Source organism: Antrostomus carolinensis, unplaced genomic scaffold (assembly GCF_000700745.2).
Source record: "Antrostomus carolinensis isolate BGI_N321 unplaced genomic scaffold, ASM70074v2 scaffold4560, whole genome shotgun sequence".
In the NCBI taxonomy this organism is placed as follows: domain Eukaryota; kingdom Metazoa; phylum Chordata; class Aves; order Caprimulgiformes; family Caprimulgidae; genus Antrostomus; species Antrostomus carolinensis.
Window position 1 is genome coordinate 36,686 of NW_010286301.1, and position 15,819 is coordinate 52,504.

The 15,819-nt window shown below is 35.2% G+C and overlaps 1 protein-coding gene across 1 annotated transcript in view; it reads right to left on the minus strand.

The window, feature by feature from the left end:
* Positions 1-770: 770 nt before the first annotated feature.
* The window catches only part of LOC104520972 (protein BCAP), an 18,872-nt gene continuing 3,823 nt past the window's right edge, over positions 771-15,819 (minus strand). Inside the window, exons 4-14 of the mRNA XM_029083720.1 lie at positions 14,269-14,385; positions 11,001-11,186; positions 9,664-9,773; positions 7,975-8,110; positions 7,474-7,584; positions 5,739-5,843; positions 4,469-4,627; positions 2,557-2,642; positions 2,308-2,470; positions 1,352-1,477; positions 771-899 (exon numbers count right to left, since the gene is read on the minus strand). Coding sequence (XP_028939553.1) covers positions 771-899; positions 1,352-1,477; positions 2,308-2,470; positions 2,557-2,642; positions 4,469-4,627; positions 5,739-5,843; positions 7,474-7,584; positions 7,975-8,110; positions 9,664-9,773; positions 11,001-11,186; positions 14,269-14,385 — 1,428 coding nt within the window. The remainder of the gene's footprint in view (positions 900-1,351; positions 1,478-2,307; positions 2,471-2,556; positions 2,643-4,468; positions 4,628-5,738; positions 5,844-7,473; positions 7,585-7,974; positions 8,111-9,663; positions 9,774-11,000; positions 11,187-14,268; positions 14,386-15,819) is intronic.

Consider the following 15,819-nt stretch of genomic DNA (forward strand, 5'->3'; position numbering starts at 1 on the left):
CTGGAGCTGTGTCGCTGCTTAAATGATACCTATTTCTGAAATACTTTCCTACTCATATTTGTAAAATATGACTATGGTATACTCCTTATCATAATAAGATGAAGAGGCTGGATGGGACAGCCTTGTGGCAGCAATTACTTCGTGCAGTGCAGTAGCCTGTGCTGTGCTGGTGCTAAGCTACAGGGAAAAGACAGGAAGGGAACCTAATGCTCTCTACATTTTTGCCTGTCTTAATAGGATAGATATCATTATCTTGGGCAACTAGTTAACTATGGTAACAGAAGTATAATGACTGATAAAGGTTATATAATTAGTAATAATTAAAATGTGCAGATTACTATGCAACCAGTCCATGGGTGTCCTCTTCCCCCATGGGAACTGAAAGGTAATCTGTGATCATCTGCATTTACCATGGACTAAAAGGACACTGGTAAGATTTTACAGCACAGGACCTAACACACAACAAATTCACAGATCAATTTACCATTCTGTGTGCACACCCCGCACTTACGCACCTGTCACTGCTGCCTTTTCACTTCTGGTCCATCAATAATACAATTTTCCATATGTGACCAGCCAGTAGGATAAACAGTAATGATTAACTTGCTTTTCCCTGCCCACAACTGAAGTTTTCTTAGGGAACAACCAATAGTATAGTACTCAGTCCTGCAAAATACTCTAAGACTTTAACAGCTTTGCCTCCAACAGGAGGTAGCCAAATCTGAAAAAGTTTCTTCATTACTAAAATAAATTAAATTAAATTAAATAATTCAGCCAAACATTGTTACGTATGAAGCTTTCAAAAACCGCACATAATTCTGGATGCTCTGGTTCTTGTTCTCTGACTTCTGTAGGCTGTTCTCCAGCTCTTTCAAATGTACTTCATGGTGCCTTTCATTCTAAAGAAAAAAAGGGAAATGCAATGAAACTTAGAAGTAAAATACAAATTAATCAAAATAACAATGTAAGACAACTAGTAGCTAATTTTTATAAGCCTTATTTACCATAAAAGTTTTCAGAGGCTCCACAAAACTGAAGGTTCCCAAAAAGACCTCAAAATATTGAAGCTTTATTTCAGTCAGGACCAAACTGAGCATGTTTGATTGAATGCTGGATTGAATAAGAGATATAAACTCAATATTATTCCATAGATTTAGTAAAATAGACTGGGCATCTGCTAAGTCTATTAGAAATGTCAATATACAAAGTATATTGTCAAGTTGAATTAATTTGCTGATGCCCAAAGTATGTATCAATTGTATTAAAAGTGGCATTTTTAGTAAAAGGAACTTTATGTAAATGGTGCTGTGATAATCAGTTTCTTAAGTCATAAACAGTATTATTTACTTACATGGTGAAATAGGCAGAGGAGTTGTTTTTTTTCTTCTTGCCTCTCTCTCACTTCAGTTTCAAGAACTAGCATTTTTTCCTGGAGGGCTTGTTCTTTGTATGACATTTTTTTCAGTTCTTTAGCTACCTGTAACAGTAATGAGAGAGAAATGATGTATATTTAATTTCGTCTAAAGCCCAAACCAAATTATTTACTTATATCTTAGCATTAATAGCTCCATTTCCTATTCTGTCATTTAATACTTCAGCTATTCCCCACACAGAGAAACTAAACAAACCTGGGAAATATTCTGGCTAAAATTGAAAGACGTTTCAATTTGGAAAAAACTGTCATGTTATTGAGAAAGAGATACTTTTGTAACTCATTTGTAAGTTTACCCAAACATTATTTTTTCAAAACCAAACCAATATCCTCAGACACTATTGAGAAAATTAAACTAATACAATTCACTGCAATCTAAATTTCTACGTCCTCTGACATTTTATTTACTGTTTGCATCCTTTCTACAAATAACAAGTCTCTGCTTAATACTGAAAGCATACAAAGCCTTCCTCTAAAGTGAGAAGGATTTCAACACCAAAGTTCTTGTGCGTTACCTATTCCAATGAAAATAAGAAAAAGGAAAAATTAAGTTTTTGTTCAGAACCTTTTTGCCTTATGTGTAGGATTTCAATATTAGGTGGTCAAAGCATTTTGATTTGTCAGCAAAAAAATAATGGTGAAATTGTGGTCCACTGAACTTTGTCATTAATTTTAACGAGATCTGAATTCCACAAGGAAGTTGAATTGTGCAATCCATATTTAAATATGCAGAATTCCCAGTAATTTCTTAGTGTTTCTCCCTGCACACAAAATAACCTTGTCTCAGCTTTTCTTCTCAAGCACATTTGGTTTTAATGCAATTTTTAAATAGAAAATGGCAAACAAGATTAAGAGATGTATTAAATCATCAATACCATTTTTCTCCCTTCTTCCACAGCAGATTCCAGTTGTCTGGTTAATCCATTATATTCTGCGATTTTCTCCTCAAGCTGCAATTTACTGCACTGAAGACTCTCATCTTCTTTTTTGAGCTGACAAGCAAGTTCTTCATTTTGAAATTCCATCTTTTCTAATTGCCTTTATGCAAAACAGAATAATACATTATAATTCACTACAGCAGAAAAATGTAGAAATTAACTGCAGTCACTTTTTTAAAAAGTTACCTTTTGAGGTCTTCATATTTCTTCCGAATGTTATGGTTTTCTTCTGCTAAGGAATGACTGCCCACAAAAGTTACACTGTCTTCCTCCTGTGAAAACGACAATTCATTTCTAGTTGAAGAGAACTATATACACAGGATATTACAGAGCTTGCCTATTAAAATCCAATCAACCAATTTAACTGTAATTTCAGGTAAATGCTATATTATATTCAAGTATTATCTTGTATTTAAAGCAAATAAAATACAGCCAACATAGCAGACTGCAAACCTGCTATGTAACAAAGTGAAGTCCTAACAAAACCCATATGCTGCTCATCCAGCCTTGTGCATTAGGAGTTGGCCAGGTCTACCTCCTTGTGAACTGAAGCTTTAGATTCCAGCAAAAATAAATTCCCAAGAGCACTAGTGAGACTATCGCCCTTACTCCCACCCATCAACTGCAGATTAGCAATAAATAGCCACATCACCAGCCTGCTGGCACCACTATTTAAGGGGTAACCTCTATCATTCACAGGACTACCTGAAGCAGTTCCTTCCAGTAATTCAAGATAATCTGGCTGATTTTGCTGTAATGTGAATTACAGGCTGTTCAGCTAGCAGACTGGGAGTAGCAGAAAACTCCAGCAGACAGGCAGCAAACTGATGTCCCAGCCCACCTGAACCTAGAAGAGGGTTTCTGCACATGGTCCAGTTACTTCAAAAGGAATTTTCCTAAATTGGGATCATAAGATCGAGGGTCAGAATCTCTAAAAGATGTTACCAAGATTTAATGCTGAAATTTAACTGCTGTTCCACTAGACTAGTGATTACATTCCCAATTACTTCACTATACTTAAGAGTTTTTTTGCATTTATTCAGGAAAACATGTAGTTAAATTAAAATTACATACAACATTTTATATATGCACCTCAAAATTAATTGTTGCTTAAGTACTTTGCTAAGCAAAGAAGGATTTATGAGTTTATGAGCACTCCTGGAAGGAGTATTTAAAGAAAAAACAAGAACAAAATTTGATGCTATAAAGATCATCTTGACAAGAAATTTAAATCAAAACCAAGAGCTATTTTTTTTATAAGAATATAAAGTCTATAGGGACACAGAGGCTCACTACGTTTCAGCTGAAGTTTTCCCACTGACACAGGAAGATTAAGCCCCTTTCCCACCCTACCGATTCAAACAAACACCTTTGTCATTTGTGCTAACAGACTATTCTCTTCTAACTCAAAAGCACATAAAAGAGAAAAAAAGAACACCAAAAAATCCAGACTTGGCCCTCCCATTGAAACTGATGTCACAGACAAAAAAAAAAAAAGAGGAATATTCATATTCAGGCTTAAGAGAAAATAAAAGCAGTAGTGCCAAAATACTGCTAAAAATAGAAGTGATCCTATTAAAGTATATTTTTAAATTTATTTTATGAGCCAATCTGATGTAATCATTAAAATGTTAAAGAAGTTATACAACACTAACAATATAATTTATGATTATTTTTCTGATCAAATATTTTCTGATTTATCAGTTAGTCATCAAAAACAAAATGAATGCAGAATTAAATTATTCTACTATATACAAACAATAAATAGACTTGCACATTTATTTCCAGGAAAGAATACTGCAACACATCTCAGGACCTAAGTATTCAAAAGGATCAAGACTATACTCACTTAAAAGATACAGAATCTAAAAGTAAATATAAGTAACTAGTCTTGTCACATACTGAAATCACGTGAATACAGTTGGTGATAGTGTTATTTGCATTGTGCTATTTCTACAGAAGGAGGTTTTGATTTATGAAGCAAATAATAAAGGAAACCGCACAACTGTCACACATGCTAATAGGAAAAAAATGTTCCAGAGACTTTCTTTCACATAATTTTCTCATTTATCTTTAAAAATCACCATGTTCTAAGCACCTGAACCTGCAACTCCCTAAGGGTTTTGCATTTCTGTGCATGGATCCTTTCCCAGGACATAAGCTTTTCCTGATACCCTTGCTGCTTTTCCTCAGCTGCTTTCGGCAAGTCACCAACATGTTCTAACTTCTTTAAATCAGACTTTGTTTTGTCCCTCACCTGCATCATAGCATCAGAGGAGAAAAATGTAACTGTAAAACCATAAATTAATTGTTGTAATATACCTAATGGCTTTCCATGTAAGTCATAAATCTGAAATGCTACACAAGTTGCACAATGTCACCTATTTTATAAAATACTGACAAATCTACAAGTTCATCATTGGAGAAATTTCTGTCTCTGACCACATTTCATTACAGACTCAGTAACATTCACAATGAACATTTACAATTTTATGCAAGTGTTAGCAATCGTGCATTACCCAAATTTTGATATATTTTGGAAGATGGCATGCAGACAAACTAAGCAGCTTACAGGAAAAATTCTGACCATACAACTATTGCATTATTTGAAAAAAGGGCAACACCTAATGCCACCTGAAGCCACATACAATGCTGTGAAAACATTATTTAGGGGATCAGAAAATATTTTTCTCCATTCTACAATTGAATAATTGAAAAATAAAGTTAGCATAAAATAAAATTAACATCTGAGATGCTTTTCTGGGAGGACTAATTCTGTTCCGTAAAACAGAACATTGCAGACAATGCAAAACCTGTTCCTGCCTCAGCTTCATTGCTTAGAAGAATGTGTATTTTGATGAGCAGAGGAACTGAGGAAAGCTATTCTGCTACCAATTTTGTATTGTTTTTTGATGCTTAAGAATGTGCTGTGTTTCAGTATTCAGCTCCACCGTAAAACTCATCTCTGTATTGATTCTGTTTTAACTGCTAGTTAAAACAAACACACTGCAAAGCAGTCTTACAGTAAGTTTGCTTCCCTATGCAACTTTCACCGCTGTTCTGTTGAGAGGTGTAGTTTTAAAATCATGCTTTTAGAAGTCATAAAATGAATTCCTGAATTCTAAAACAGCACTACTCTAGGAAACATTTCTCACCTGTTTGCAACTGTGTACTATCCAAAAAACCCACCTGCTCACAAGTAAGAGTTAGTAAAACACTCAATGAATTCAAAAACAATTTTATAGATGGAAAAAGAAAAAAGAAGAGCCAGTACCTTGTGACTTCTAGTAAGTGGATCACAACAATGTAGTGACTGTCAATGTCCTACAGAATTCTTTGGAAACATGCGTTATGACTGCAAAACCTACCTTATCTACTTCTGAGCATTTGTTTTCTGTTATTCTTTTGTTTTCATTTAAGACTGTTTCACATCTGGATTTCAATTCTTCTACTGCTGTTTGTAATTTTCGTACCTAGGACACAATAAATTTTTAACATTTTCAAGGTGCTTCTTTCAAATATAGAAAAGAGACTCAGTACTATAAAGCATAAAGTAAACCCTTTGATTTCTAAATAGAATCTCAGTATTTGTCATTATATGAAGTTACTGATTTTCATTATCCCACTCCCTACAGCAAATATAAGAGGTAACCAGGTAAAGAGGACTCCATTATCAACATTTCATTTTCAACCATGGAGAATGAGCTACATTTGTGCCACAGAAGCAGCCAGTATGAACCACCCTTCTTTTCCCAGATAACAAGTATCATCAAAAACAGTTCCCATCTGCAATCACCACAGCTACAGGCTAGGGAATGTCATTCTAGTCACTGCTTAAGTTTGGCTGTTCCCTGGAACTGCATCTTCCATTTTAAAGCTGGCAACACTTTAAATGTGGTGATGTGTCCCACAGACAAGGCACACTGGTTGTACTTAAGGGTTAGCATCAAGTCTTCCCTCTTGTCAATGACTTTTTTTTAAAAAAAGGTAAGTGAAGTCTGTCAGTGAAATGGTATCTACACTATAGTAGAAATATATACAACTTTGAATTAATGTTATAAAATTCCATCTGGAGAGAGTCCAGTGGAGGCCACAAAGATGATGAGGGACCTGGAGGATCTGCCTTATGAGAGCTGGGACTCTTCAGCCTGGAGAAGAAAGGACTGAGAGGGGATCTTATCAATGTCTATAAATATCTGAAATGTGAGGGTCAAATGAATGGGGCCGGGCTCTTTTTGGTGGTGCCCAGTGACAGGACAAGGGGCAACGGGCAAAATCTGGAACACTGGAAATTCCACACAAACTTAAGGAAAAACTTCTTTACAGTGAGGGTGTCAGAGCACTGGGACAGGCTGCCCAGAGATGGTGTGGAGTCTCCTTCTCTGGGGGTGTTCAAAACCTGCCTGGACGCTTTCCTGTGTAACCTGGTGTAGGGGACCTGCTTTGGCAGGGGGGTGGACTGTAGGGAACCTGCTTTGGCGGGAGGGTTGGACTAGATGATCTCCTGAGGTCCCTTCCAACCCCCACCATTCTGTGATTCTCTGTGAGTAAAGCCAAATATAAAAAAGGAACAGAGATAAAAAGCCCATTTTAAGTCTGATCTATATGTTTTGCTGGTATTTTCAATGTGGACCTACCAATGTAAATAAAAAAAACTTTTTACAACAGTACTTGAGTGCTTTTTTACTGTTCTTAGGAATGTGGAAATAAAGATATGACCAAGGAGATGTCAAATATAATTGGATATGATCACTAAAGACATCAGACCCAAGTTTTACTTTTTAAATATAGTTTACTGGGTTGCCAACTTGCTTTTTGGGAAGTAAATCTTTTCTAAGCAAGTATGTAATTGGCTCTGTTGGCTTCAATGAGCTTCAACTGGGCTTCACATACTTCAGTAAGGATTACATGTACCAGTAATAGTACGGAGACTATTCTTGGATACGGTTTGTAATGGTGCCCTCTTCTATCATCCTCAATGTTACAACAGTATTGCAGTCAACATGACAATCTGTTTTATTACAAATAAAACTTTTATAATTTCCTCAAAACTGCTTAAAAAGTCAAAACTCATAACTTGAACATTTCAAATACGCAAGTCACCTGATTTTTATACTGTTCAACAAGGTTTTCCTGCAGCTTTGCCTTTTCTTGCAGATTTAGCAGTTCATTTTCAACAGAAACAATACTGGTTTCCAATGTAGCAAGGGAAGCCTTGAAAATATGGAAAATATAAAAATTGTACTGTTATTAAAATAACACAATCTACAATATGACATTACTAGCAAGTGACCTGCATACATTAAAAGAGTGACACAATTATTTACCCTGTCAAACAAAAATGATAGCCCACAGTTCATTTGTCAGCTCAACAGAATATTTACTTTGGAGGATAAATACAATACAAAAATTCCTAGATTTGCCATAGATTTCCACTGATAAATTTTCAATGTCTCATTTTCACTTACTGTAAAAAATGGATGGCAGAATTTATTCTACAGGTTTGGGATCTCCAGACAGAAGGCCAAAAGGGAATTAATATGGTTACTTTATTAATGTATCAGAAATGCAGAGCCATTCAATATTGAATTAAAATAATCTCACCTTTAATTTTTCATTTTCAAGGTAAATCTTTTCATTTTCAGAGTTAACAGAATTTAGCTTTCCAAGAATTTCCTCATCTGAGTTTTTTCTGCATTCTTCCTTTCTTTTCAGGTCTTCCAAAAGGCTTGTGATCTGCCTTGTTATACAGGCAAGAACATCTATATCATATATAATGCTTCCAAAACTTTCACTATGCAAATTAAATTGTACCTTAATACATACTCCTTCCTTGTTCTTATTTTATTTAAAAAAAAAAAAAAAAGAAGAGAGATTGCATTTAAGCATCCCAAGAAAGCAGTATCTGTTGAAATAAAAAACTTTCCAAAAGAGATGTGGTCCACCAAGGAAGAGGTCCTAGCCCAATCATAAATAAATGAATTACCTAGAACACCAAAGCATACTTCTAAGTCAATGATGCATAAACATACTGTACAAAATGGAATTATATTGAATTGACAAAGTCTACCAGATAAAGTCCTACTAAGAACATTCCATAGCTAATTTAGGAATGGTACTTTCCATTATTAAAAGCAACAAATTGTGCTATATGCCTCACCATTTGCTTTTCATATTAATATGTTAAACAACAAAATTAGTTTTGCTGTTTACTTAATCATACACTGCCTAGTAGAACAAGTTTTGTTAGAATGGTACATTTCAAGCAAAGACTTATATTTTCTGCTAAAATAAAATCAGCAAAAAAACAGCTGAAAGCAGAAAGAGTATTTCAGGGAACTATCATAGATGTTTCCCTTTTCTTATTCTTTCCTAGATGCCTCCTCATATACACTGAGCCAACAGTGGACTAGACAGATTTCTGGACTGATGTCATGTACCTGAATTCCTGTTAAATTTTAAAACCTGCAAAAAATATTTTCAGAATTGTCAGATTTTCTGAAAAAAAAACCAAAACCAAAAAACTCCCCAAAGTCAAGCCAATTTAATTTGAGCTGTTACGTATTTGAGCATGAATCAAGTTCTTTGTAAAATAAACATTCTGTCTTAGACTTAGCATAAAGGCACCTACCAATTTCTTTTTTTTGTTTGAATTATAGTCCATATTTCTACTGACAGAAAAGGTAAAAGGATATTTGTCACTGTCTGCCGAAGAAAATGGCATATCCTTCATGTGCATTGAGTTGACTGCATAGTTTCAATTAAGTTGGACAATTTTGTGTTGCTTTTCCTTACAAGAATAAATTGTTTAAACACACATCTGAGAGGAACTGCTCTATCCTCTAGTGGGGTGAGACACTAGTGGAACTGAAATAATTTTGCTTTCATTAGTCTCAAGTAGAAACTAGAAGCCAAAGTAAGAACCTTCTTCTATATTGCAGTAGTCACAAGAGTTAACACTCAAGCTGTTTAATCAGTTACTCAATACATAGTTCTGAGGAAGTAGCATGGTAGCTACCAGCAAGTTCAGGCTAATCTAAAGTATGCAGGGAAAAGAACATGCTCCTTACATGTATGGGGGAATTAAGTTTTTTTTAAAATTGTGAAATGCAGCAGAGAGAAGGCTACAAATCTTATTTTTTTTCTAGTTTCCAACTTCTAAATTCTGCTCAGAATTTTAAAATATGAATAAATAAACTTGTTTACATTGTCAGCCTGAGTACTACACTACTAAATATCAAGACTCTGTGACTACACACACCAAAAAAAAAATAGATCAACAGTTTAACTTACTTCTTAAGATCTTCTGTTTGAATTTCTAACGTTGTATTTCCTTCAACCATTCTATCATGCTGTTTTTTCCAGACATCGGAAGCTGACAGTATCTCAGACAGTTTGACTTCCTAGAGAACACAGGAATTACAGATTATGTAATGCAACTGGGCTATTTAATACAAGATAGCTTAGATCTCCCTAGTACAAAACAATGTAAAGTTAAGGTCTAAGTGCAGACTTACGTTCAAGGCAGAGACACAGTAAAACATTGGCACTGTATACCAACTGTAGAGTACAACAATATTTCAAAATTTAAGAAGAAAATATTTTCTTACAACAAAAATATGTCTCCAATACATCTCTACAACATATAAATTATATAAATCAATACAAAAACAAAAATTTGCCAAAACATTTTAAGAATAAAAAATAATAGCTAGGTAAGAAATGCAAAGTTAAGTAAAGTCCCTTGAAGTATGGATAATTAACCAACACATGCTATCTTGAAAGTACACCAGATCTTCAATGGGGAAAGAAAAGTGTGAGCACAAAACATCAAAAGTTCAAGAGTTAGCTGCCATCCCTCTGTACTGCTAAGTGTACTTAAAGCTCCCCTACTGTCTTCTCACAAAGACCAAAGAAAACAAAAAAACATTATTAACCATCTCCTAGTATACTAACTGGAAAAATACATCTTTAATACTGACATATCAAAAATGATGGCAACACATCTAAGAGAATGAAAACATACTCTTATTAAGAAATCTAAATAAGGCAATAAAGATCTCAGAACAGTTCTGCTCCACCTGGCCTTTTTGAACAATTACACACGGTAGGGATATGTGAGGCAAGAATCTAAGGAACAATTTGGATTAGGGAAGTTTTGTACATGGATTTTGAAAAGGTTCAGAGCAAGCAGCTTAGAAATAGAAAGCTAAGTATTCACATGAGATGTCATACACTGATAAATAAAGCAAACAAAGACTTCAAACCCCAATACAGTTAGTATACTGTGCTTTTGAGATTAGTCAGTGTCCATAAAGGTCTAACAGGAAGATCAGGAAAGGTGTAACTGAAAGCTGATCAGACTCCTCTTACTACAGTTTGAAGTGTACTTAGTACTAAGTGTCATGGCTTAAGACATTCACTAACTTTTAACAAAACAAAGGCAGTGAATGTAGTAACAGTTTGCATGTCACTTACAGCAACCTTTCCCTTAACTAAGGAGCAAAAAAATAGAGAGATACAAACACAGCTTGACCAACCAGCTTTTCCTGTTTTCTACAGGTGAAAGTCTCCCAATTGTTCAGTTTAAAACAATACAGCACGACATTGCTCACAGTATAGTCACTCACACGTTCTCTTATTCTGGAGGTTAAATTTTCCACAGCTGCTTCAAAGCGTTCAGCTCTTTGTTTCTGGGACTTGATTGCTTTTTTCAGAGCAGTCTTCTTTTGCTCACTTGTTTCCCTTAAGGCTAACATCTGGTGCTTGTATTCACCAACTTGAAGTTTCCACTCTGCTATTTTCTTTTCTAGAGTCTGCAGTATAATTAAACATCAACTCTTTTCAAATTCTACACCTTACAGACCATTTTGTGACATAACATAATCAGGACTGGCAATTACATTTTATAATCTATTTCCATAACGTCTTTGTATCTCAAATCTTGTGTTTGACACAAAGAGCTAATCAAGGTATAAAGAGCAGTTAGGCAAGAGAAAATACATGTTGGGAAACTCATTATAAAGATAATCAAGAGAAGAGGTTGAGGAGGTGCAGAAGCAGGCAGGAGTAGGGGGAAAGACAGCAATCTAACCATTGTATTGTGCTCTTGGAAATGGATGCAGAATTGCAATGCAGAAGATATGACATGAAAGTTAAACCCATTTATAAGGAGGAAAAGAAAAGGGGTTTCATCATCCCTAGTGACTGATTTCTGTAAAAAATGTCACCTTAATGATGCTACTAGTGATATTCACTGATGTAGTAGTAGTCTGTGCTCTGAATCTGTAGTGAGAACACACATAACTAGGCCTGGAGATCAGCATAACTGTTTAAGAAATTTGAATATGAAAGTTAAGATCTTGGATTTGGGCTTTTTAAGTCAAGAAGCTAGGAAAGGCCAGGGTCTTTTCTTGAATTATGATATGATCGTCTGTGATTAGATGATACATTATTTTCTTGCAAGATCTCTGGCTTTTTCCCATGCATATAATAGGCCCACTCTATTAATGAAACATAGTTTTTTAGTACAGAAACTATTTTTTAGGGAAAGTTATACCTTGTGTTCAGTGGATAGTGAAGCAGAAAATGCAAAAAGAAAAGATTAAGCACTACCTTGCCCACAGAAAATTGTTTAAAGATAATTAAAACAGGCTATGATAAAGCTTAAACCACAGTAGTACATTACACATTGTAAGGACAACAAATAACTATAACATCCTGAGTGCCTGATTTGCATTACGCATTACATGTATTTTAGTGCATTTAACTATATTATCAAATGTGTACAATGCAATCGAGACAAGAGCTGGGTTCTACAACTATATTTTCTTTTCTATTGCTGTTAATATTTCTGACTAACTAGATTTCTACCTCACCCTGATGAAGGAAGTGTAATGATCCCATCCAATCCCATCCAAACCTCTAACTTAGACTTTTGTATTTTTCATCTACATATCACTTGTTATTTAAATATGAATGGAAAAAGGGAGCAGACATTAGGACACTACATGATGACATACAATAAAAGCAGTATCAGACTCTGCTTCAAGGAGAATCTCAGATGCGATTACTTTTAAGGTGCTACAGTTTATCAAAAACATGACCAAGCTACCAGTTGACAAGTACTTTCATGAAAACAAGCGCAAGTTCCATCCATATCACTTACTATTCTTCTGCCAAACTACAGCAATGTCAGTAGGCCAGCAGTGTACATAAATTTGTCTCAAGTCACTGATAAATCTCCTAATTGTAAGAATGATTAATGCGTTTGTTGCCTACACAAGTCTAGGTCTGACACTTAATTATGTTCTACATTGATAAGGACCAGAATAACATGCCATTTACCTACTGATTACATTAACGTGGCAGCCTTATTCAAGATACTATTTGCCAGTTGTTATAAAAATATGCATATTCTGCATATCTCTCACTATAGGTCCTGCTATTGGACCCAAAGTTTATCCATAATCAATGCAAACTGTATGTGGTTTTCCAAGTGAAAGATGGTCTCAGGTACTACAGCCCACCAAAAAGGAAAATACTACTTCAAAAAATGAAATTATAAAACCCCTTAAATATGAAGGAAGCAGTTTTCATATACAGATGTTCATAGGGCATTTAACAAAGATGTGATTTGGAGGGGTCAGCTAGAGAATACCTTCAATAAACAGAGCAAATAGAAAATCTCAGTCTATATAGACTTCTTTAACTGTTGGAATAAGTAAACTGTTATCCCTTGTTATTACCACAGGAGGTCACAATCACACCAAGAGTAAGTGCTGTGGCCATTATTCAATGACTCAGGTAAATCTAAATCGATAATTAATTTCATAAGGGTAATGCTAAGCTGTCACAAGCTTTTGTCCAGATATTGAACAAAATCATCACCAGGATTTAAGCTAGCAACTGACTTCATCACTTTTTGAAGAGTGAACAAACAAAACTTTTAAATGAAAATACAGTTGTATATCAAGTTACTTTATCAAAGTATCACTTAATTAAAATGTTGTTGTAATTCTAATAATTGTACTAGGTAGAAAAATAAATCAATTTTTATTCAGAAGAAAACATGAGGTATTTATACAGACAGACATCTGTGACTTTTTTTGAAATTGAGTTGCTAAAGGTTCCCTAACAACTTAAAATTATACAATTCGTAGGAGATGTATGCTTCTAAGAAAAGTCTGGAAATCAGAAATACATTATTTTTCAGCTAATATTTTCTCATTCATGCCTATGTTCTTGAAAAATTTCAAACAATAAAATCTGAGGCCACATACAGCTCCAGCCTCTGACATATGACCTCTTCCTTGCCTTGTTCTAAAGCCAGTAACTGCTGCAAATGCTCAAATTTACCTCTTGCTCTTTAGAAGAGAAAACAGAAATCATTTCACCTACCTTAAACAAAGGGAGGTTAGGTATTAGTGTTAAGTGTTTCTCTTTCAGTCAGTATTAAGAGGTTTATTGATTCCTTCAGTCAATAAAAAGAAACAGGTGGTGATTCATCACTCTTATCTTACAACAGGAACTCATCCTGGGGACTTGCCTATCTCTTTCTATTGACTCTATGGAGACTACCTCAGGATCGATACCTGTCTCCTAGATCGCACAGTTAGACGAATGCAAGTGCTTCTATGTGTGCTTCACTTCTCTTCAGCAGAACTGCCAGTATGCACAAATTGAGAAAAGAATTAAAAAAGAACTTGCAATTAGGATAGTGTGGTCAGGCAGACCGTGCTAATGATTTTTACAGCTTGGGATTTTTTTTTTTTACCAAGAGTTTGATTTCAAGTGATGCTTTAAGATTTAACTCTCACGTCTGAGTTAAACTGTGACCACATTAAGGCTTTGCTAATTTTTTGAAATAAACTGAAACACAAGTAAAAATTTATTGACCTGTATTTTCACTTTTAATTCATCATTTTCCACTTCTTTTCTTTGAATCTGACATTGTAGGTGAGCTTGTACTGCCTTTACTGATCTTGACAGGTGGTCTTCTTTCTGTACATTGACCTAATAAAGAGAAATAAACACAAATCTATTGGTCTGTGGAGATGTGCTGTATGATGCTATCTATACGATTTCTACTTTGCCTTACACTTTCTAATTGACGTTTGAATGTCCTCAAAAGCTGGAAAAGATAAAACATGCTCTACAAGTGTATTCACAAGCAGCAACTTGTTACTAACGCTATTAATGTTAAACAGAAACCACAAACTTGAAAGTATGTATGTATAATTGATGTCTCATATTTAGTCTGACTCTTTAAGTAGTATGAACAAGGCCTGGAAGCACAAACTTAAAAATCCAGGCTGAGCAAAAGCAGCTAACTAGTGGGTTGACCAAAACTAAGCCACACTGATCAGCTCTGTCCTGACTAATTAGACCTGAACTGATCTTCATCAAATACCAAAGACCACCACCTCCTATTAGCAGTATTGACACACTTAACTCCAACTCTAATTTTAGGGGGGATACATAAAGCATAAGGGAAGAGGCAACTTATGTCACCAGAACTGAGGTCAGATGACTCTACGAAATTTCTTGCAACTTGATTCCTTTGGCTCGTTCTAAATAAGAAATAATGAAAACAGGTAGAAAGAAGTCATATTATCAGTGTAGAGTAGAAGAGCATTGTAACGCACCAGTGCAAGTGTTCATTACAGATGACAGCAAGAAAGGCAGATGCAGACTCAGTCAGGTATTGATGAAAATGCCATTTACTGGAGATAACTTAAGAAGGAACAAGGAGATAACATAGATAATGATTTATCCTTTCAGATGCTGGGCACCCCAAGTTGTTCAGCATTAGACAGATCTCTAGTCAGGCAACAGCACACTGCACAGATCCCATCAATGCTGAGGTTTACTGGCACTGTAGTCTTCAGAATCTTTATAGGCTTTTCTGTTAAGCTTTTCTACTCTCAAGTAAAAAGCTGCTTCTATGAAAACATGCGTCTTCACTTCAAGATAAAGACAAGGACATGCCAATTGCCAGGTGTGAAAGCGGGCACCCTCACAGACTCTATTACAAATAGTTGACTAAGTTTATCCTGCAGCCAAGTGATATGTTCTCTTGGTTAAGCAAAGCAAAATTCTTAAAGAAGAACCATGGCTCTCAACAAACCCCAAGGAGTTACAAAAGTCAAAGTACACCACTGTGCCCTTAAAGATTTAACTGAGCCTACTCTGTCACTCACTAATGCCGAACCACGGTGCATTGCATACACATAAAGTGCACGTTAGGTATACAAGTCCCGTAATACAGATTGCTAAACCACCAATAAAATAATTTTGAAACTTTTGTAGTACCTTCTTATACAGGACAGACATTTCTCCTCTTCCTATGTTGGTTTCTGCACTGAGCCCCTTTCTTTTGTTCAAAGAATGAATGAGGGCTTGTCAGCTTTTGATGATATTAGCTCTGCTCTCAGTACTACCTTTCCC